The sequence below is a fragment of the Centrocercus urophasianus genome, unplaced genomic scaffold, assembly GCF_019232065.1.
Source record: "Centrocercus urophasianus isolate 14NV4802_14NV808 unplaced genomic scaffold, USGS_Curo_1.0 seq_13, whole genome shotgun sequence".
NCBI lineage: Eukaryota > Metazoa > Chordata > Aves > Galliformes > Phasianidae > Centrocercus > Centrocercus urophasianus.
This window is the reverse complement of record NW_024884475.1, coordinates 50,186,605-50,208,321: the sequence shown is the minus strand read 5'-3', so window position 1 is coordinate 50,208,321 and position 21,717 is coordinate 50,186,605. Positions and strand designations below refer to the sequence as shown.

Here is a 21,717-nt window from a genome sequence, read left to right as displayed (position 1 = left end):
GCCCTTGTCTGCTCGCCTTTCCAGTGCTGCCTCTAGGTGTCTGCATGGCGAAACAGTTACCCTGAGCACAAACCACAAGCAATGCTGATGACTCTGTGTAAGTGATAATCTGAGGATGTGCATGCTCCTTTCACTCACCCCACTGATCTATTGATTTCTTAGCTCCTAAGTCCATTTTTTTCTTCAGACAGGGAGAATATATATATGTTGCCATGCCTCCTTTGCATTTTTTGGGGGAAAAATAGTTATGTAAGTAGTGACTCAGCTTCTGGGGTGCTTTTATTATGTATCAAAATTTAGGCTGGTCCTGTGTCTTCAATACAGTTTTATCGTGAACATCTGGGATTTGCTAGCCAGCTCTAATATCTCTGGTTCTGTTTCCTTAGTCAATGCCTACGAGCTCAAAAAAGGACTGTCATCCGTGTTGGTTCTTTCAACAAAAAGCAGAACTCAAGCATCATAAAAACAATGAAAAAACAGTGCTGAGGAAGCCTGTGTGGGATTTTGAGATGCTGCCATGCAAAACTAATTCAAGGCAATAAGAGATCACTCTACAGAAAATGTAGGGAAGTTGAGATGAAACAAATGGATGCTGGAATATAAAAGAGTAAGATAAACCAGTGAATGTGCCTTCTTTAGTAGTTTAATATGGGCCAAATGAATTACAAAACCAGTGGGAAGGACTGGTAGAGCTGGACACTTGTCTTCACGTCACTTTGTCATCAGGTGACCAAGAAGGTTAAGTGGGTCAGAAAAGGCACGGGATTAAGTTTAGGAATGAGAGAAAAGGAAATGGAAAGACATGGTGGGCACTGTAAAAAGTTAGTGTGAGTGAATGCTGCGTGGGTAAGAATGATGACCAGCTGAGTGGTTTATAATAAGCCTTTGATATGGAAGCACTGAACTACTGTAGTATTGCTTGAAGACAATTCATGTTTAATCAAAACTGCTTTTGATTTTCTTTTAAACTTTTTCAACTTGGAGCTCAATATGCCCCAGTTCCCCAGATAGTAATAAATAGTTCCCCAGAGGGTAAGACTAACTTTTTTTTCTTAGAAAAAGGCTGGAAAAATGGAAAGCTGGACATAAACTTTTCTTTGTGCCTGAAGCAGAAGCAGCAACTTAAATTCAAGCTTTTCAAATGGCATATCTTTGGGCAACTGTCCCTGTTTTGCTAAGACTCTCTGGAAATGGATTGTGCTGTAGGTCATGTGCCCAAGTGCCCCTTAGCTGCTGTGATGTATATGTGGCAATAACTTACAGTTCTGTTTTTCAAATAAAATATGGATGTGTATATTCACAAGCTTCCACACCCATTAGATTGCCTTAGGCTGAGCAGTCTTGTTGAAATCACTGAAAATTTCACTATCTGTTGGAGCAAGGATGGGATTTTACTCAGTGTCTCAGCATGCCAAGATCTTAGCTAGCTCCAACAGAATGCCATGCTCAGGATGAAGCCTGGGTCTTTGTGAGGGATGCAGAACACACGTGTGTGTTGCAGAACTGTATTTTTGTTTTTCTTTCTATTAAAAGAGGACTGGTACTTTTTGCAAATACTGAATTTTTTGTGCCTGGTAATCCTGCTGGGCCAGATACGTGACACATTGGCTCTTGGGACTTACAGTGTGCATTAAATTCTGTAGTAAAAGAAACTGGATAAGGAAGAGATACCCAAATAGATGATGAACTGTGAGTCTCACTCTTGAACAAGTAGCAGAGCAGGTTCCTTCCTATTTCCTCCAGCCTCACTGAGAGATACATGGTCAGGTGTGTTTAATGTTAAGAGAACATGGAGTATTCTATTTAGTCATATAAGTGCGTGGTTTCATTCAGAGGTTAAATGACCTTGAAATAGGATCTGCTGTTGCTTAGCAAAAAATATAAGGAAAGAACTTGTTTTAGACACAGGCCAATTTAGGTTTCTTTGCCGCTAGCAGAGTTTGTTGCTACTAGATATTCCTAGACAGAGATTTTTTCAAAATCAGGTCTCTTAAGTACCAATATGTAGGTGTTCATACTGTCAAGTAGGAAATAAAAAAGCTGAACACTTCAAATAACAATGTTTTGTAACAGTAAGCAGTTTGTTACTTAAAATGTATCAAGTATTCCCCCAGGACCATTTCTACGTAAGACAAATGAACCTTCTCAACAGGGTGCACAGTAAAAGGGATCCACAAAGAGGTATCAAAAGCATACTGCACACTTAGGTTTAGGACCCTCCAGTCTAAATGATCACCTGAGTTCTTCATGTTTGTACTATCCGAAACTCTGAGGTCTCTGGGGTGAGTAGGTGGGGCTGTGAATGTTGTCAGCAAGTCATCAGGATGGGATGGGGAGGCACCAAGTCGAAGTGACAGCTTGATCCGCCTGTGCTGTTCAGGAGCAGGATAGGGAAACTCCATTTCTAAGAATGGCATGGCTTCTCGTCTCTTATGCTTGGGTCCATGCACAGTGCCAGGCTGCATGCTGTCCAGTGCTCATTGGCAGGGAAATTGTGTTGGTACAGTACCCGGTAGCTGGTTTCTGTAGACAGCTGAGTACATGTTCAACTTCTGGTTTGATTAATGGTGGTTCCTGGCAAGATAGACGTGGTCAGACAATGCTCGTTTTCTTCTTATTAACAATATTCTACCAGAGAGAGGTATATTTAACCTGTTTTTCATGTCCATTTCCTATAGAAGGGAGCTTGGATGGGAAGGCTTGTTATTCAAAAGCCAGACCTATTTGTCTTACCACGCAGCATACCTAGGTGAATCACACCACCGCAGAGGGAGGGTGGAATTTTTTCCACCCATCACAAGAGTCAATACAGGTAATTTATGATGAAGAGCCTTGACAAGATGCTGTTTTAATCCCCAGATTGGCATTTATCCCAAGTGAAGATGTAGTTTACTTACGCGCCTTGTTGTCAAATACTCTCATGGTTTGAACGTTGGCCATCCTGATCTTATCCGTGTCTACAAACCCTTTATTAAAAATATTCCCAAGACTCACCTTCTTGACACCACATTAACCTACACACTGGCTCTCTCTCTCTCCCTTTCTCAGCACAAATTTGCAGCAAAGCGTGAAGGACACTGCACCACAATCACTATATGCAAGCTCTTGCTCCCCATTAATTTTTCTCATAGTCCCCTGTTGGCTCCTGCGGGTGCTAGCATGGAGTCAGAGAGGTCTGAATGAGCCCATGCAGTGCAGTGCTGTGCTGGTAGACCTTCTTCAGACATCCTCTAGAAGCTGACGTTCCTTGCTCACTCCTGGGGCTGAAATTGCACTTGTGCATTAGTGTTTCTTGCAGCAGTTAGGAGAATATGTGAAGAATGTGAAAACATGCTGTGTGTTTGGAGCTCCTTTCTAGCGGGGACTTTCAATATACCATAGTCTTGTACTGTTTTGGGCATGGTTGCTCTTTTTTGTGTTAAACATATTCCAGTGAACTGTATCATGTACCAAATAAAACGCAATCTTTTTGTCAGCCAGAAAGGACGGTGCTCAGGATATATTCCCAAGACAGTCTTTTATTTGTTTTCGGATGGAGACTTCACTTCCCCGCTGGAGTTTAAGGATAAATAAATATTTGACTTCTGAGCTTTTGTGCTCAGTTTATCTTTGTGTAGTATTTCACTTAATATGCAGACTGTGTTATGATCAGTTTATGCATTTCTGTAATGTGGCTTTACATGTTGTAGCTTCTCTGCTGAAGTAGGTTTTAAAAGTAAAGGATGCAAACTTTTCTCTCCTTTGTGTGGTGCCTTCAACCCTCAAAGAGACATACAGGGGGAGCGGTCATTGGGAAAATATTTTATAGGAGGAAAAGTTAACAAAGGGGCACGTCTGCCTTGTTTGTATTACACTGCCATAAACAAGCAGCAGAACATCCTTATGCTTGTGGTTTCATTTGAACGGCTCAAATCTGAAAAGCTTTCTGTTGATTGTTCATATGAGGGAAGCTGTAAACTTGGGATTAGATAGCCTGGGAGTGAAAGAGGGGGGGAAATGCAGCATGTGAAGCAAATAAATCAGCTTTAGCACAGTTGAATCTGCTGCCGGTTTATATTTGGTTTTTCCAGATCTGTGTTTTTACGTCAGTACCTTATCACATGAAGAAATAGCATTGTCATTAGCCTGACGTAAGCAAGCTGAAAGAGCTGTGGCCAGGGTGTCTGTCTTTCACTTGGCAGGGTGCCACTCTGAGCCCACTATCTCCTTCCCGTTCTGGAGATTCACACTGGGCTCTGGAGGGGTCCTGTGTTGTGAGTGGGAGCCAGGCAGGGACTCTGGTAAACAAAGACAAAAACAGAAAGTGGAAGGAATAGTAGTAGGAACAGCTGGAAAATCCCTTATATGTTTGAAAGTAAAAACACAAAAATCTTGAAAGTCAACAATGCAATTACATTTTAAGAAAACATATGTTTGCAATTTCAGGTTGGTTTCCTAGTTCTGTTTCTCCTTTTTCCTCAGAATATCCTAAGTAAATTCAAGCATGCACTTATGTATATATGTATCATGTCTCTTTTCTGCTATGCTTCAGAAGTTTTACAATTTTTTTTCTCTCTGTGCTTTTATACTCTGGGACTGCTCTGGGGACATTGCTGCTTCTGCAGTCCCCCTGGACTCCTTGCTCATCCTACATCACCGAGGGACCTTCTTCCTGTGCCTCAGCAATTGCCAGTAGCATTTATAATCCGTTTCCCAAGTGTATTAAACAGTTACAAATGTAAAATGAAAATTATTTCATTTCCCACTATGGAGAGAATTAAAGAAACATAAGGGATTATGCCTGTTCTGCAGATCCAGTAGCTCATGTTTTTTAACAGCACTATATGCTAGACATCTTGAAGTGCTTATTTACACGGAATTTCTTTACTATTTTCTTCCCTTGATATTTTAAGCAAGTGTGAGCAGATGCAGTTACAACATGGTACAGGCCAGACAGTCTATTTGTTACATAAATTATGTGCTTGGGATGGTTCTCAAAGAGAAGAGATTCAACACAGTGGTATGCCCAAAGTGAAAATAATGCAGCTAAGTGATGTCTCTGTCAGATGCTTAATTTCCTTCATCCATGATAGCTAATAGATGGTACTTCAACATCAGTGTTATTGTATCAGCACTGGGGAGGCTATGGCTAGCATGTTGGGTCCAGCCTGGACTTTTCAGTGCAAGAGGGACATAGGCATCCCGGAGAGAGCCCAGTGAAGGGCCATGGATATTGGCAAAGGGATTGGAGCTTTTATCACACAGTGGGAGGCTGAGAAAGCTGGAAGGGCTTAGCTTCAAGAAGGGAAAGCTTGTGATGAGGGCACATCTTGTTGGTATGCATAAACATCTATTGTGGGAGTGGAAAGAAGATGGAGACAGACTCTTTTCAGTGCTGCTCAGTGAAAGGACAAGGGACAGTGGCACCAGTAGGAATATATCAATTACAGGAGCTGTTTCCTGAGCTCCCCTCCACAAGAAAGTCCAATATTGCTATTATGGATTTTATTTCCATACAGCTGCTATTTCCATGTTTTCTTTATATGTCTTTCTAAGTAATCTGGTTCTGCCTAGGTCCCTTTCTTTTCTAATCAGCTGGAAAAAGCCGATTTCAAAGAGAACTGTGGTCCCTGGATGTATAGTCGGGTGAGTGTCAAGTAGGAGCAGAGAGGTGTAGTGCATGGCACTAGTGAGATACATACTCAAATACCACTTAGCTGGTGGTTTTGCACTTTCATGTTGATGACAGGATTCACAAAAGGATACCTACACATGATAGAGAAAGGTGGACACACAGGTTCACCTATTAGGAACCCTCTTTTCCAGTGGGAGCAAGGCAAAGTCCACTTAAGTTTCTCTGAGAGAGAAGGCTGAAAGATGTGGTTTCTGTCCTTCAGAAACCCAGATATGGGGGAGGGAAGGATGTGATAATGAAGGATTAATTTGCATAGTAGATAAAATCAGTGTGAGTTTTTGGTGGTTGGCAGATAGAAGCATTCATGAAAAAAAAAAAAAGCAAAATGTGAATTCACCACTGCCTGAGTTTGTTTTTTTCCTGCATCACTTGATTGATGCCTTCATCCAAAACTACGGACATGATGCAAAAATCCCTTGGCAGAGGCTGCCTCTGTCTACAGGAGCACAAAGTGCGGTGCAATAGAACAAACCACAGGAGTGCAACTGCTGTAGAGAGCTGATGGCCATGCTGTGTGTGCCCTAGGGCTTAATTCCTATCGCTTTGGCCGTGCTATGGCCTTCATGCCCATTGGCAGCTGGATGCGCTACTGGTGACAAGTTTCCATTTCCTTTCAGGAGAAAGGAATCTGTTTTGCATTTGTGAGGCTCTCCACAAAGTGATCCAAGTGCAGTTAAGTGGGACTGTGGGCTGATTCAGAGTTGGCTTCTTCTTTACTCACTAAGAAGTGAACACAGGCCCTGTCCTTCTGTCACACTTCCATCTCATGGGATGTCTCCATTCTTCTGTAGTTCAGTAAAAGCTGAAGCACCGGGAAATAGGGATTGTCTTTACATGAAATAAAAGAACATTCAATACTTTACCAAATATTATGTATGTAAAGGAATGTGTGTAGTCTTAACTTCTGTCCCCCTAAAATAACCCAGGTAACCCATTAAACACTAGAGGGTAAAAATCACATCAATACAGTGTGTACAGAACAGTGGAACTTTGAGATTTGGGTTGATGATTTACCAATCAAGCAGGCTCATGAGGCACATGGACAAACCAGGACAGGTCTCAGCGGTTGCTGAAGTAACCCCTCATTCTAGTCAACAAGCGTCCAATCCATGGTCCCCTCACAAGCAATATTTAGAGTTGGGTAACGTGATTCTTGTGGTCGCCAGGAGCTCACTGTCCCTTCTGAATGCTTTCTTCACGAAATGTACATCTTTTTAGCAGAGTTGCACTGGATTAAGTGTCCTTTGCAGAGATGTAAAGAAACATTTCCCTGACAAGCTTTCACCTTTTGTAAGGTACAAAGTATTTGTCAAGTATCAAGGGGTGCACCCTGTAGCATGTACACTTTCCCTCTTCTTTGCTTATGCGTCCTCTGCAGCATGTGCACGGCAGCACTTCCACCGGCCTTCCCAGGCTTCTGCACGGCTTGGGGAAGCGCAGCGCCGCTCTCCGCGCTGGGCAGAGCTGCAGGCGCGGAGCTGGGCAGGCCGTAAGGGCAGGCAGCGCTCGCCCGCGGGCCCCGGCCGGGAGGGAGGGAGGGAGGGAGGGAGGCGGTCCCGTCCCTAGCGCCCGCCGGGGGGCGGTGAGGGCGGATGGGCGGGCTCGCCACACGCACAAGCCGCTCCCGCCGTGCTCCTCTTAAATAGGGCGGCACCAGGGAAGCCGCGCGCAGCTCTGCGTGTTGTTGCCGTCGCCGCCGGGAGGTGAGCGGAACTCGGCGTTGCCGCCGGGGCGCGGGACGAGGGGGCCGGGGGTCCGGCTGGGGGGCGGGCGGGCGGCTGTCAGGGCCACGGGCTGCTAGGGCGGGTGGCCGCGGCGGGGCCTGCCGGGGCCCCGGCTCGGCTCTGCTGTGCTCTGCTACCCCGCCTCGGGGCCGGGTCGGCGGGCTGTCACCCGGCCGGGGGGTGTCGGCAGGGCTGCTTGCCGCCCGGCTGGCGGCGGCGCGATCGGTGTCCGATCGGTGTCCCCGCGGAGGCAGCCTGGGAGCCGGCGCGGCGGGGGCCGGCGGGACGCGGCTCTCAGCCCATGCCGGGAGCGCCGTGCCCTGCGCTCAGCCGCCAGCCCTCCCCTCGCCCGTCTCTAGGAGGCCGTGCTTGCAGGCTTCCTCTTGAAATAATGTGTGTGGTTTTTTTTTTTTTTTTTTTTTTTTTTTTTTCCTTTTTGAACACTCGAGTGCGTGTGATAATGTGGCGTGAGGCAACCTGCCTTAAAATGGAAGGCTGAGTGAGTTTGTCTTTGCAGGCCTCCTTTCCCTGTGAGGTAGGAATACAGCGCTACGGGGGTTTAACCGAGTTGAACGGTGCTTTTGTTCCGAGGTGTGTACATTTCTTGTTCCTGTTGAACAGGACTGGCGACACTTGCAGCCTTCTGTATTTCTAAAGGGCACGTGTGTGAGCCGTCTGGGGTGTTAGCAAAGCGTCTGGGGTATTAGCAAAGCGTTTGTGGACCTAGTGACACAGCTGAGTGCTGGTCTCCATTGGGCTGGTGTCAGAGATAAGGTGGTCAGAGCTGTGAGAGAAAACAGTGACGTTGAAAGTAACTGCTGCTGGAGCCTCATGGTGCAGTGCTTGTGCCCAGGCAAGAGTTAAACCATGTGGTGGTAGCAGCTTATTTTTACCACACTGCTTTACAGGGAACGGGGCTGTCTCCTCAGCTGGCCTGGGAGCATTTGTGTTCACCTCCGCACTTTGGAACGTGCCCTTGGACTTGAGACCTGAAGTTTCTCAGATCAAGAGATTCAGGTCAGATTTCTTGGCTCAAAGAAGCTTCGAGTGCAAGAAGGCATTGCACTTAGAGGAAAAAAATCTCTTTTCTTTTATCAGTAATATCAGTACTAAAAATGCGGAGAACTAAATACAGAGTTCCTCGTGGAATTATACTGTTGCTGACTGATTCTTTGAGCCCCACCAATATTTAGCCTTTTGGAATAATAAAAGCAAAATACTAGCTGAGTGGGGTGGGCAGGGTCTAAAGCTTGTAGTTACAAGTAGCTTGTGTACCCAATTCAAGGTCTTGAGCACGTGGCCTTAGCCTATTCTGAGGGCTGCAGTGATGATACTGAATTCAAAAGGCAGCTTCTAAACTTGGTTGGTGCACTCACAATTACAAACTGGCCAGCATGAGGTTGGAAGTAGGTCATTAGTTCTTGAAGCAAGCCCTTGAGTAGCCTTTTGCTTCAAGGTCAAGTGCAAGGTTGGTATCACTGGACAAAAGTAGTTATTCAAATGGAAGGAAGGAAAGCTTTTAAAAATAGTTATCTGGGTTAGTAACTCTCCTGTTTCTTTGAGAAAAGACTCTATGGCTGACTCTCCTACCTGATCACTCTACTGCAAATTAATTATGCATTGAATTTCTGGAGGAGATGAAGGTGAGTTATATTTTCAGATTTGGGTGCATTAATTTCCAGCGAGGAGGCATTAACTCCTCCAAGAAGATGTTTTAACTGAGGTGAGCAAAGGAATGCAATAGTGCTTGTTTTGGTTTTTGTTTTGTACAGATACCTGTAGTGCAGATGAGTGGGGATGGGTAGACTCAAGTAAGGTTTAAGGCATCAAATTTTTCGAATACACAACAGAAGGACGGATTCTCTCTGGGAAACACAGTGAAGGATGTACATAGTGAGATAAATTGGAGTTCTGATAGTCTGATGTGGAGCTGGCAGCTGTGTTCTATTTCCTTACTGCGCTAAATTACAAGTGAAAATGCACAATTTCTTACCTTTTGTATAAACAGTGGTAACGCCTCAGAAATCCTCATAAATAGGAGGGGAGATGGTTTGACCACTGGAAAATGGCTTTGTGTGGGAGTTTACTATGGTGCATGACTGAAGGAAGCAGTGCTGTATTGTACTGACCTTTGCAGATGGCAGTCTGAACCCTGCCTGCAGACTGGGGGCTTGCATTTCTGCAGATCCAGCCTGACTCATGAAACAAGGATACATGAGAACACAAAGACTGCTGCAGTCCCTTGCTGCCTTCCAAGTTAGGAGTTACTTATCTGTGGAGTTAAAAATGTGATAGCAAGATACTAATTTCTGTTAGATCTGATTCTTAGTAGTACTGCTACTCTGTCCAACACTGAAAACAGTTAATATGGTTTTATAAAAATCTGAAGGGGAAAAAAGCTTTTTTTGTTGCTGGACTTTCTTAAAGCTTCCTGTGAAAATGCAGGAAGCCCTGTGTTAAGCTGCAGAAAAGGACTTCTGGCTTTTTATATGAATTAGAGTTCTTAAAGCCAGACCTCTTAAGCTTTTTTCAGCTTGAGACTGCATGTGCCTTGTTTTGACGGCTTGTCCTCTGCACTTGGGCTGCATTAATAGATGAGTGAGGTGGAATATTTTTTTTTTCCAAGAGCAGGACTGATTTGCAGAAAGGAGTGCCTTATCCGGTATAAAGGGGCTGCTTGGTTTTTCATAGCTTTCTTATAGTGCTAGCATTGGGAAGTCACTCTGAACAAACTGCTTCTAGTAAGCACTTACTGATATGCCTGGCCTCAGTGTAACCACTTCTGTTTATTTTTAAACTTTCTCTGAATGTAAACATTATCTGGTGTGATGCAGCATGGCTTAAGTGTGCCTGGTCCACGTTGCCCTTTGCTATGGATGTCAGGTGGCAGACAGGTGGATAAAAACCTTTCCTGTGAAGTCTCACGTGAGCGCTTGAGGTGCACACAGGGCTTTTTCAATGGTAATGCTCCTGGGACAAGTAGCAGGAATAAGTTGGTGCAAGTGAGCTATTAATGCCCCCAGAAAGCTGCCAGTTCAGAGCAATTGCCTCTGCAGTGCAATTTTCATCTGAATTGCGTTTAGATTGAGAGAAGTGAACACAGAGTGCTGTGATACACTTGTGAGCTTGAACTTTAGGGATGCACATCTAACAGGGAGAGTAATTCAGGCATCAAAATATATTTGTAAGCCTCTTTTGCAATCACTGAATGTGGGAAAATTGTAAGATTGCTCAGTGACCTGCTCTGAGGCTGTAAGTGCAGATCAAAGGAAACACTTAAGTTGGTCACTGTGTCAAGTTTTGGTAAAGTACTAATTTCCTTGAGACATGGTGATATTGAGTGCTGCTGATGCAAACTGTGCCAGACACTGAACCAGGTGATGGGAATCCACTTGACTTCTGCACTTGAACTTTAGTGACCTTACTGCCCTGCACTCAGGTTTCCTGTTGGACAGCACTGAAGGGTGGGAATCCAGGTGTTCCATTTTATTACAAGAGGATTGTAGCCAAGTGCCTGAGGACAGGGCTGTAACTTTACCCAGTGGGGGACAGAGCCTTCACACATCAGTGTCACATGTAATGCTTCTAGGTTGCAGCAGGAGTCTTCATTCCTTCAGTTACAGCTTATTAAGTAAGTGAGCAGGTCCTGTGAGCAAGCACAGGGCTGAAACCAACTTGCAGGCTGCTTCCTTGCAGTCATCTGCCTTGTATCAGCCTGAGCCAGCAGTGCCAACCTAAAGCACTGTGAGATGCCTGGTGTTTGTCTGAGCCAGACCAGGGGGTGTGGGCAGGTTGTGAGTTGGGTGGGAGGAAATGTGGGGTGTGAATATTAGGGACCTGCTGCTTCCTCTGTGTGTGAGGGATGGTTACCTCACTAACTTCTTGGTTCTTTCCTCTTTGCTGTCGCAGAAAAGCGAATCTGATAACTAACTGCTTTAAATTGGGGGTTATAGCTCTGTAGTCTGGTTGGGTCATTGATGTGATTCTGGGCAAGATGTGATCTAGGTATTTTTAATTGGGAAAGTGGGGAGGGAGAAGGAAGGTTGAATAGTTAGTGGAACCTTGCTACAGTTCAGCAATATTTGTGTTTGGGAAAGTCCTTTGCGGCTGAGGACAGAGTTGCATGTTAAGTCACATGATAAGATGCAGCACGGCAGGAGACCTCTTACTGTAGTATTTTTGTTAAAGGAGACTTCAACTGAGAAATTCCCTTTAGGTGTTAATTACCTATGCTCCTTTCCTGTGTCTTGAGGGTGCTTGTGGTTTCCCTGCTGGTTACAGCTGGGCTCTGACACAGGTAGTTGTAAGACCTTAGTCAATGTACTGCCTTGACTGCAGGGTGGGGAGAGAATCCTGGGAGCACTTGCAGGCAGTATTTAAAGTTGCATGCTTAAGATGTAATATTGCAACTGTTCTTGCTTTCCCCAGCTGTGCTGCTTTCTTCTAGGAAGTAATGACTATCTGGTCTTCAAGACAAAAGCCAATCTACCTGAGAGCTGTCATCAGTACTAACCTATGAAAGGCCTTCTTGGTAGACCATCTCCTGGTGTGACTGCACCACCAGATGAGTCTGTGGCCAGCTTGGTCTCTGACCAAGAAGGTTGTAGGAACATCTGGAGCCAATTGAACAAAATCAAATTTAGGATGATTACAAATTGTACCATGAGATTAGGATTATGCATCTATTCAGATGAGCAGATTTCTTTTGTCGGTTGCCAAAGCTATTTGTTGCACCCTCTTGTACTCTGTAAAGAAGTTAGAACATGGTTCAACACTTGATCTCCTGAAGGATGTGTGGTGAAGAACTTCAGTGCTACAGATATGTTGGGATCTCTGTGGTGTAACCTTTAGCAATAAGAAAAGCAAGATAATACTCAGTAGCTTTGAGGCTAACTCAAAGATATATGGGAGGCTGATCACCTATTTCAGAATTTCATTGTAAAATGTCTTTAGGCCATACTGATAATGGTAAGAAACTACAAATTTCTGGGGTACTTTTCCTATGAAGAAAGGAACTGGGATTGTTTAGCTTGGAGGAGAGAAGGCTCTGGGGAAACCTCATAGTGGCCTTGAAGAGAGTGTATAAGCAGGAGGGGGAACGACATGGGTTGATAGTGATAGGACAAGGGGGAAAGGTTTTAAACTGAGAGATTTAGGTTAGATATGAGGAGGAAGTTTTTCCACACAGAGGGCAGTGACACGCTGGAACAGGTTGCCCAAGGAGGTTGTGGGTGCCCCATCCAGAGGTATTCAAGGCCAGGCTGGATGTAGCTCTGGGCAGCCTGGTCTGGTGGTTGGCCACCCTGCCCACAGCAGAGGGCTGAAACTAGGTGATCTTTGAGGTCCTCTTTAACCTGGGCCATTCTATGATTAAGCTGCCTTTCTGTCTGCAAGGGGCTCTAAAAATAGTGTGGCTGCTCCTTCTCTACTCTGTGGAAAGCTTGCCTTTGTCGCAGGCCACCCCAGTGCTGGTGTGCTCTCAGTGCTAGGGTAGAGGGGAGGAGGCCATTGGCTCTTGGGGTTGTTTTCTTGTCACTAAAGAAGCTGACGGCTGCTCTCCTGTTCTTCCGTTGCACTCGAACGATGTCTGGCTATGGATGGACAATAGGCAGGCTGCTGCCCTCTGTAAATAGCCCATTGTGTGCCGTGAGTAGGAGCAGCAAAGAACGGCTGAGAGCTGCCAACTTGGGTTGTTGCCTTGAGATACTGGCTCCACTGTAAAGAATGGGCCTGGGGTACTGTGGGCTGTGCATATGCACAGAGAGCTCGCTTTGTCTGAGCTGTGCAGAACTCCAGCTGAATCATAGGATCTGTTTGGAGGGATGCTTTCAGGGCTGTGTTTGGGGAGCTGCTATTGCTGGAGGTGACAGGTAATTACCTCTGACATGGTTAATCCTCCCTGTTATTAAAACCACTTTCATGTATCTGGTATTGTCTCCTAACTAAAACCAAACTAGCCAAGCTCTACTGGTTGCATCGAGGAAAAATTGTGTATGTTGTCCCTTCTATTCCATCTTTTCTGCTGCATGTAGCATCTTGAGGATCATGGGCTGGTACTTCTCATCCTGTCTTTACTTCTTTGTCACACACTTCCAGCTGTGATGCAATCACTATGGACAGTCTTCCATCAGGGCCTGGTTTCACAGTCCATTATCTGTAGTCCAGACCCTATCTGGGTAAGAGGCAAATGCAGTATTTGCATTTGTAGTAAAGAACGCTGTTTGTCAATGTATCTTGTTGACCTTGTGTATACAACTCTGCCTCCGTGTTAGGTGTCCCACAGCCAAAAAGTTCAAAGTGCTTTTCTCCAAGAGGATGACCCATGCTGATTTTGCAGCTGAAGTTAACAGCTTACTGTTCATTCTGTTAGTCTTCAAATGGTTGAGGTGAAACATGGAAGGAAGGCATGAAGTTCAGAAATGTGGAGATCCATAGGTGACAGTTAGGAGTGCCCAGCCATGGGTGTGCTGCATAATTGGAAGAGTGTCTTGTAGATTAGTGCTGGAGGGTAGAAGTAACAGACTGGATTATATAGTGTTGCTAGCCTCTTTTGCTTGTCTTGAATAATCAAACATAGCTGGGCCCTTTCTTTTCAAGAAGGATTGAAAGCCAGATCATACTTCGCTGAAAATAACACTTGTATGTACATATAATGGCTTTAAGCTGCTGCTTCTGGTCATGGGGAAGACCTCAGATGTTGGATGTGACTGGGACATGAGCCCAGTAGTTACAAAGAAGGGCATTGAAACCTGATGTCTTTTTTGAGGGGTGTATTCAGTTGCATTTGTTTGGAGTGTATTCTCCCTCTTGCATCTGACTTTGCATCAAATACAGAAAACAAGAGTTGGTGTAACCTAGCAGGTAGCATTAAAGCTAGGAATTGCTTAGTCTGGCTGAAAACTTCCTAATCTTGTCTTTTTGTGCTGATGAAGCAGGTGTAATAGTTTCCTTTGAGATAAACATAAGCAGTAAAATACGTTACTTAACTGGGATTCTGATATAGCTGCTCCGGAATATTGTATGTTGTAAATTGCTCTGCAAACAACTGATCATGGAAATTGAAAGTAGTGATGCTTTTTCTTTCTTCAGTCCTAACTCATGCCAGCTTCTTAGCTGCATTCGGACTTCTATGTGAATGAAATGAGCATGTTCATTTCTATTCCTGGTAGCTATAATGATGCAACAGCCTTTGGAAAGAATAATTCTCAGACTATGCTGCATCCCTGAGTTATGCAATATATATTCAGGACACATGACTAATGCACGGGGGAAGCAAGTATCAGTTTTTAAGACAGAGGTGTTTGTAGTGAGGCTGAGGAGGAAAGAGTGAAGCTTGCTCCTAGCCCTTCCATTATAGCCCTATTTTTTTATTTTTTTATTTTTATTTGATAGCATGATGTCTAATAGGATATCCAATATTAATTTGCAGGCTAAGCCTTTCCATATTGGAATGTCTTCTCTTATTTTTCATCTATGTGTATTTCACACTTCAGAGAGAAGTTCTGTATCTGTGATGCAAATATTTGAGTGATCTCATGCATAAAAAGCTGTGGTGCAGTAATCCTAATTATTGAGTCAGTAATCGATTACTTTCTCTATGCTAAGGGAAGATGGAGGGATTTTTTCAATATACTGTTCTTCTTTACCTTCCATTACTACAGCTTGCTGTGTTGCAGTGGGCTGTACCCAAAGGCTGTGTGCCACAGAGCAGATGATGGAAAGGTAACTTCTCTAGTGTTATGCAGTGTGCCTCGTAGTGCAGTCAGACACAAAGGTGAAGAGGAGAGGAGGGCAATGATTGCTAGCCTGGGAGTGCTGGATCTGGGACCTGCCCAGAGATGGCATTGATCCCATCTTAACATTGCTCCTATCCATGACCTGATTTCAGAGTGTCCTGCTAATGTTGTGAAACTGTGGGCCCTTTGAACTGTTTTATGGCTTCTTTTTTGCTGCCTGTAGCAAATCTGAGTCCAAATACTGGTTAGCCTTTATGGACAAGAGGACTCCTCCTCTGCTGCCTAGTTGACTAACTGATGACAACAATGAAAACTTCATAGTTTTTTGATAGTTGATTATAAATTTGAGATTTTTTTCTGTAGAAATGAGAAATCTTGACCTGTTATAGTTGGTTAGAAAAAGGAATATGCTTTTAATTCTGGCCTCCTGCATTCTCGCCCTGCAGCAACGTATCATTTCACAGCACTCCTGAACTATTCAAGCACATTTGATGTTCTGTGGGCTCTTTGCTCAGCCAAAATGAACCAAACAAAAGCATCTCTCTTCTTGAAGAAGCAAGTTGGATACAGGACAAGGCAACTCTGCTGTCTGCTCTGTCCTGGTGTAGCAGGTGATGGCAGCCACTGGTGTGGGTTGTCGTCTGCCTGCTGCTCACCTCTAACCTAGTGGGCAGGAGCTGGTGGTGGCATGTGACAGACGTCCCTGGAGACCTTGGCTGTGGAGGAGGGCACCAGCTGAGCTGGCAGCAGTGCTTTTTTCCATTGCTGGTTCTTGCTGCGGAATATCCATGTCAGGCATGGGCTGGGAGTTGCCTCTCCTCAGCTCTCTGTATGGACGTGACGAGCAAAACGTGCTTCCTGTGCTTGTTGATGCTGCTGCTTTTTGCATACAGCTTTGTTCTGCTTTGTGGCCAATGATAAACTGCTGGTGTGATGCTGAGAGAAATGGGAAGCTGGCCAGCACAGTGCAGCCATAGGGAGATGCCTTCCATGAGCTCTTTGCAGAGCTTTCTGTGTGTGACCGAAGGGAGACTGGAAAAGGAGAGGTTGTTTGACAGAACTTCAGAGATAGAGGATCCTTCTCCCCCTACTGCAGGGCTAGGGTGCACTCTGTTGGCTGGTGCAGGAAAGCTAGCAGCCCTGCCTCCCTGGAGTCCTGTTTGACACTTACTCTAAAAGCAGCCTTGTAGCACAGCATACTCAGCCAGTATGGTAAATATTTACCATTTGTGAAATGCTGCCCTTCAAATAAAAAAAAAGCAAATATTTTGTTAACATGTGGTATCTTTTAAATGATCTTAAAACTCAAATTGCCTTCTGTCAGTCTCACCTGATATTTCTGAACCAAAAATTGCTTGTTTACGTAACTCCGTTACAGAATTCTAAAGGTATTGACTGCTTAGTGGCAGATAAAAATCATTTTGACAGGGAGAAACTAGTAGGACTAAGCATATGTTGCTCTGCTACAGCAGTGTATCAAAACAATCTCAAATCTGTGCAACTTTTCTCGTGTCAACAGGTTCCAGCACTGGGACAACTGCACTGAGCTATGATGCAAGCACACGACTTGTTTAGGCATATGCGGATTCCTGAACTTGTGGATGTCAGGCAGTATGTGCGCACCCTTCCCACAAATACCCTGGTGGGTTTTGGTGCTTTTGCAGCCCTCACGACCTACTGGTACGCAACAAGACCAAAAGCACTGAAGCCACCGTGTGACTTAGCAATGCAGTCTGTGGAAGTAGAGGTAAGTGTCATCTGATGTGGGAGAAACTCATGAATGTTAAAATTGACACGGCGTTGTTCTCATTAAAGTGTGTGTTGATGTGATGACCTATTACATTAACTGTTGGGGTCAGATTATGTATGCTGGGGTATACTGACTGGACTAATACTCTTCTGTTACAATATCTAGCTTATAATAGCTGTCAGATGAGACTTTATATTAGGTTACAAGCATCAAGAGGGTACTAACTGTCCTGAAATGATCTGTGGAAAGGTATGAGTCCTGCCAAGACATCCCAGCCATAGAGTAAGCTGGAATTAAAGCAATCATGTAATAATCTCTAGGTACGTTAGCTCAGCTTTGTATTCTGATTTCAGAGGCGCAGTGTTGCAGTTAGGTGGTGTTTAGTGTTGAAATCTGATATTGAAACAGCCTGATTGTTGGTCAGAAGCCCGTATAGGCAATTGATTACGTGGTTAGTTTTGTGTGCAGCTGTTGTATCAATTTCCCTGTGTGGTTTTTCCTTTTTTGAAAGGAGGGAGATAGCGTTGGATGTTGAGATCTTCAAGTGAGATGCTTACCTTATGTAGGAATACGAGGATGACAGGTTGTTTGCATTTCTTGCATTCTTCAGAAACACCAGCTGTGGAGTTTTCTTGTATATGCTTGCAACCAAGGTGTCCCATTACAGCAGATTCTGTGTCAGAGGTAGTTTACGTGACTTCTTTTTAAGCTTGAGAGTAGCTATGATTGTAAAGTGATGTAAACAAATGTGGCAGCAGTTTAAATTTTATGCTGTGTAAGCTTTCATGGGTTTTAGCAAAACAGACTCCTGTCATAGCCTCAAAATAGGCATTTCTTTCTCTCTGGTGTTTGATACTGGAATTTAACAATGAAGCATTAGCTGGTCCCTCCATCCAGAAGGTTTTTTAGTAGCTGTTTATTTCTTAACCTTTTTTCCATATGGTATAGTGGTAAGCTAATGCACAGCTCTTATTACTATAGTGAAAACATAGTAAGTAATGATCTGCTGTTAGAATTGCACAAAGGGGAGGCAAAAACATGATCTGATGAGATCGCTACAAAAAGCTCTTTGAGGAGCACATGTATGTAAGGATCCAGAAACTAGAACTCACTTCTGATGACTCTTCCTAATCCGGATAGCAGCCATTTAAACATTATGGGGAATAGCCTTATGGAACAGCGTGTTTTAGTGGCTGCAGTAAACTAGTAGTGAAAGCTCTCTGGCTGTGGGATGCCTTACCACTCAGTGGAGATCGCATTGGTAGCAGACTGGGAGCTTAGCATTGGAAGATAGTGGAACAGCGGCTCTAAACTGACTCTAAAACCACAGACAAATATTTATGCTTGAGACTAGCCTGCAGGAGCAGCTTGCTACCTCTACCTCTTCAAGCAAAATTGCTAGTCGTTGCTAAAATCTATGATAAAAATTGTTGTTCTTTACTATGTGACCTCATTAAAGTAATTAATTCACAATTTTATCTATGTTGTGCTAATTAACGTGCTCTCTGATCAGAGCAAGGTAGGTAGAGCAGCGTTACTTCTAAAAAATGCATCAATAAAAAGACTCATGAGCAGTAAATGGAAAACAGCTGAAGGTGTTAGCATGTTTTGGGGATAAAGAGCCCAAACTTCAATATGTCGATGTAACCAAAATCTGTCTTTAGTTTGACAGTTCAGATAAAATCCTTTACAGTATAGTGCTGTATGCTGTACCAAACTAATCAAATGAGAATGCATTTTGATGTGAGTTTAGCTGTTATAAATACTGAATGTAATGCAGTGCTTAGGATTCACTTTCTCACTGATTGTTTAAAATTTCACTTAATACATTTATAAGAGAATAGAGTACATAAAGATGCATTTTTTTTCCTGTGGAAGTGACAATACAAAACACTGCTTTCAAAATATCCCTTAACATTGTGTTGCTTAATTAGAAAATGTGCTGAAAGATCTGCAGAGTCAGCTGTGTGCTTCAAAAAATGGGGCAAACACTATTCTCTTCTAATTTTTAATATCAAATCTACCTGTTCATTACTGGTTAAAATTTTTTGAATTATAATTCTTATATGTACATTATTTTCTTCATTTCTAATGAGGTTAAGTGAAGTCAGTGACTGGTACAGTGTTTCTATATGTTCTGATGATAAAACTTCTCGCTCTCCTAAGAAGCTAAAAGCATCCTATTTATTGCTGTTCCAGGTCACTTCCAGCTTCTGAAAAGCTTTGATTTAGTAGGTCAGCATCCAGTAACCTGTTCTAATTGACCCTGAGCCAGCACAGTGGTTGTATGCTCAGTTGAATGAGTACAGAGTTACTGAAAGTATCTGCTTTCTTCTTGACTAATGTCCATTAAAATACATGGAGTGCAGTCCTTGAAGTATACTTGATACAATTCCACTTCACTGACATAAAACCTGCTTTCAAAGCTCCCAACTTGATCTTTTTTTGAGAAGAACCTCTTCAGAGATAAGTAAAAGTTTCTCAGGATTCACTTGAACCTGTCATCTGTAGAAGGGAAGGCAGGATTGAGTAATTGTGCAATTTTTTTTTTTTTTTTTTTTAGGACCTGTGCTCAGGCAGAGGTGCTTCTTAGAAAAGCTTGCTGTGAGCAAACCCTTGCCTAATAGTTGCACAAATATTCTGGATAGGAATCTCTAGACCAAACCTAGACCAATGCTATAATACTGCTGAATAACTGACGTCAAGCTGGCAGCATGAGCCATATTCTAAGTAATCTTCAAAAATGCAGTGAATTACACCTTTATCTACTGAAGAATATCATTAAACTTTCACACTCTTGTTGTCTTATGAGAAACTGCATTCTCCAGTGGAAACTGGATTTCCAACAACCTTAGAATTAATTTCACTTTCCTTTGGGAGGAGGAATCAAGTAAGCAGGACCTTATGTTGGTTGTGCTTCCCTTTATTGGTAAAATTTGGAACTGATGGTTTGTTTCAATAGTAGTCTGTTATAATTTCTCTAATGTTCCTTTTTAAAAGAACAGTGCAGTCAGTCCTGAATTCAAGCAGTGTGCTGTTTGATAAAGGCCCTGTGAAAACTGCTTTTGTAGTTCTAAGTAATAGGATGTATGAGCTAAACAGTACTGGCTCTGATTAGAAGAAAACACTTCTTGTCTGTTGCTGCAGAATGGCTTAGGGTGTGGTATTTTGCCTGATGTGTGAATTGTAGAGCCTCAAATGTGATGCTAATGCATTACACCATAGATGCAGTGACATCTACAGTGAGACTGTGATTATGAACTTTGTGTCATGATCTTCCTCTGGCTAACAGAAGAGGTGGTGAAACTGGGAAATATAGAAGCTGACCTTGGTTATCCATGGTCTGTGTAACATTTGAAATAAAACAAGCAGTCATGCATATTTTTTTTTCTGGACAGAGATGTGTTTAGGTGATTGGTTCATTTCCTACAGAGTAGGCACTGGTGTGAGGGCAAGTGTGCTCTTGAATTTCTGATGTATGAGTGTTTAGAGGTAAGCCAGTCATTAATTTGTTCTGGGCCACATTCACTGTATGTTTCTGCTTACAGTCAAAGGAGTGGCAAGAACTGCATTACACATAGCTTTTCTAAAACAAGTTAGACTTGTTTTTGTGTTTAAAATGTTTTTGTCTCTGGTGAACTGCTACTGTGCTCGCTCCTTTCCAGGTATGTGTGTGATATGACACACAAACCTATGTCCCTGCAGATAAAGCATGTCTTTCTAGTTGCTCTCTCTTGTAGAGTACTTTGAAAACAAAAAATAAATCTTTAGCCTGGAAGTGTCAATGACTGCACATGACTAGCCTTTTGACATCATCCATGATATCACAACACAAGCATAGATTTAGGTAGTCCAAGACCTCTTAATCAACTCCTGACTCTTTCACAGCAACCACTTATAAAGAGGATTTTTAGTGATGTGTACTTGAAACTGTTTAACCAACTGTACTTCCTTTTAAGAATCTGCTTGTCTGTCCTCTCAGCTGGTCTGCTTAGTACTTGCATAACTGCAATTGGTATAAAATGAGCTTATTTAAACTGCCACTATCAAATGGACTATGTTGAAATTAGTTTTTTTTTTTACTACAATTGACAGTATGTGCAAGTGCTCATCTGTTGAAAAATATCATAAATGCCTGTAGTTAAGTCAGGAAACAACTTTTTCTGGACTCAGTTTTTATCTGGTACAAAGTATTTTACTTATGATGCCACTCATTTTGAAGTCATGCTGATTGTGCCTAAAATATTTAGATATTGAAAGCTCAATTGGAGCATGGTTGGTTTCTAATAGTAATTGGAAAACTACTAGTTGGAGATTAGGATCTCAGTGGTAACATAGCTAGAATGTTCCAATTGAGATTAGAGTAAAATATCCCTAAAGAAAAGTCCTGTCAAGAGAAAGCAGTGTCAAAAGGTGTTTTGTGGTACTTAAACTTGTTCTGTGCTCTTATGTAGATGAAGATCAATTTTTTTTGCCCAACACATTTGTGGTAACGTAGGGAGAAATCTAATGTATCTCAGTGATGTCCAGGGAAGCCTTGTAGATCTCTGTCTTGAAGAGTTTACTAGGGCTCATAACAAAATTTTTAAAATGGATGAGAAGTTTCTATTTCCTTCAGAACGTCATGTTAATCTGTGCTGGAGAATCTAACTTTTCTCTTTGGTTTTCATAGGGTGAAGAGAATGCTCGAAGGTCCTCTCTCCTCAACAGTGATGAGTTGATAACTTGCTACTATGATGATGTGAGAACAGCCTATGATATGTTCCAAAGGGGGCTACATGTATCCAGTAAGTTGAATTCAAAATGCATTTTATCAGCAATGTTAAGAGCTAA

The 21,717-nt window shown here is 43.1% G+C and overlaps 1 protein-coding gene across 1 annotated transcript in view; it reads left to right on the top strand.

Moving 5' to 3' along the window:
* Positions 1–7,291: 7,291 nt before the first annotated feature.
* The window catches only part of ACSL1 (acyl-CoA synthetase long chain family member 1), a 35,245-nt gene continuing 20,819 nt past the window's right edge, over positions 7,292–21,717 (top strand). Inside the window, exons 1-3 of the mRNA XM_042812471.1 lie at positions 7,292–7,377; positions 16,654–16,881; positions 21,557–21,671. Of these exons, the coding sequence (XP_042668405.1) occupies positions 16,684–16,881; positions 21,557–21,671 (313 nt within the window). The 5' untranslated portion in view covers positions 7,292–7,377; positions 16,654–16,683. The remainder of the gene's footprint in view (positions 7,378–16,653; positions 16,882–21,556; positions 21,672–21,717) is intronic.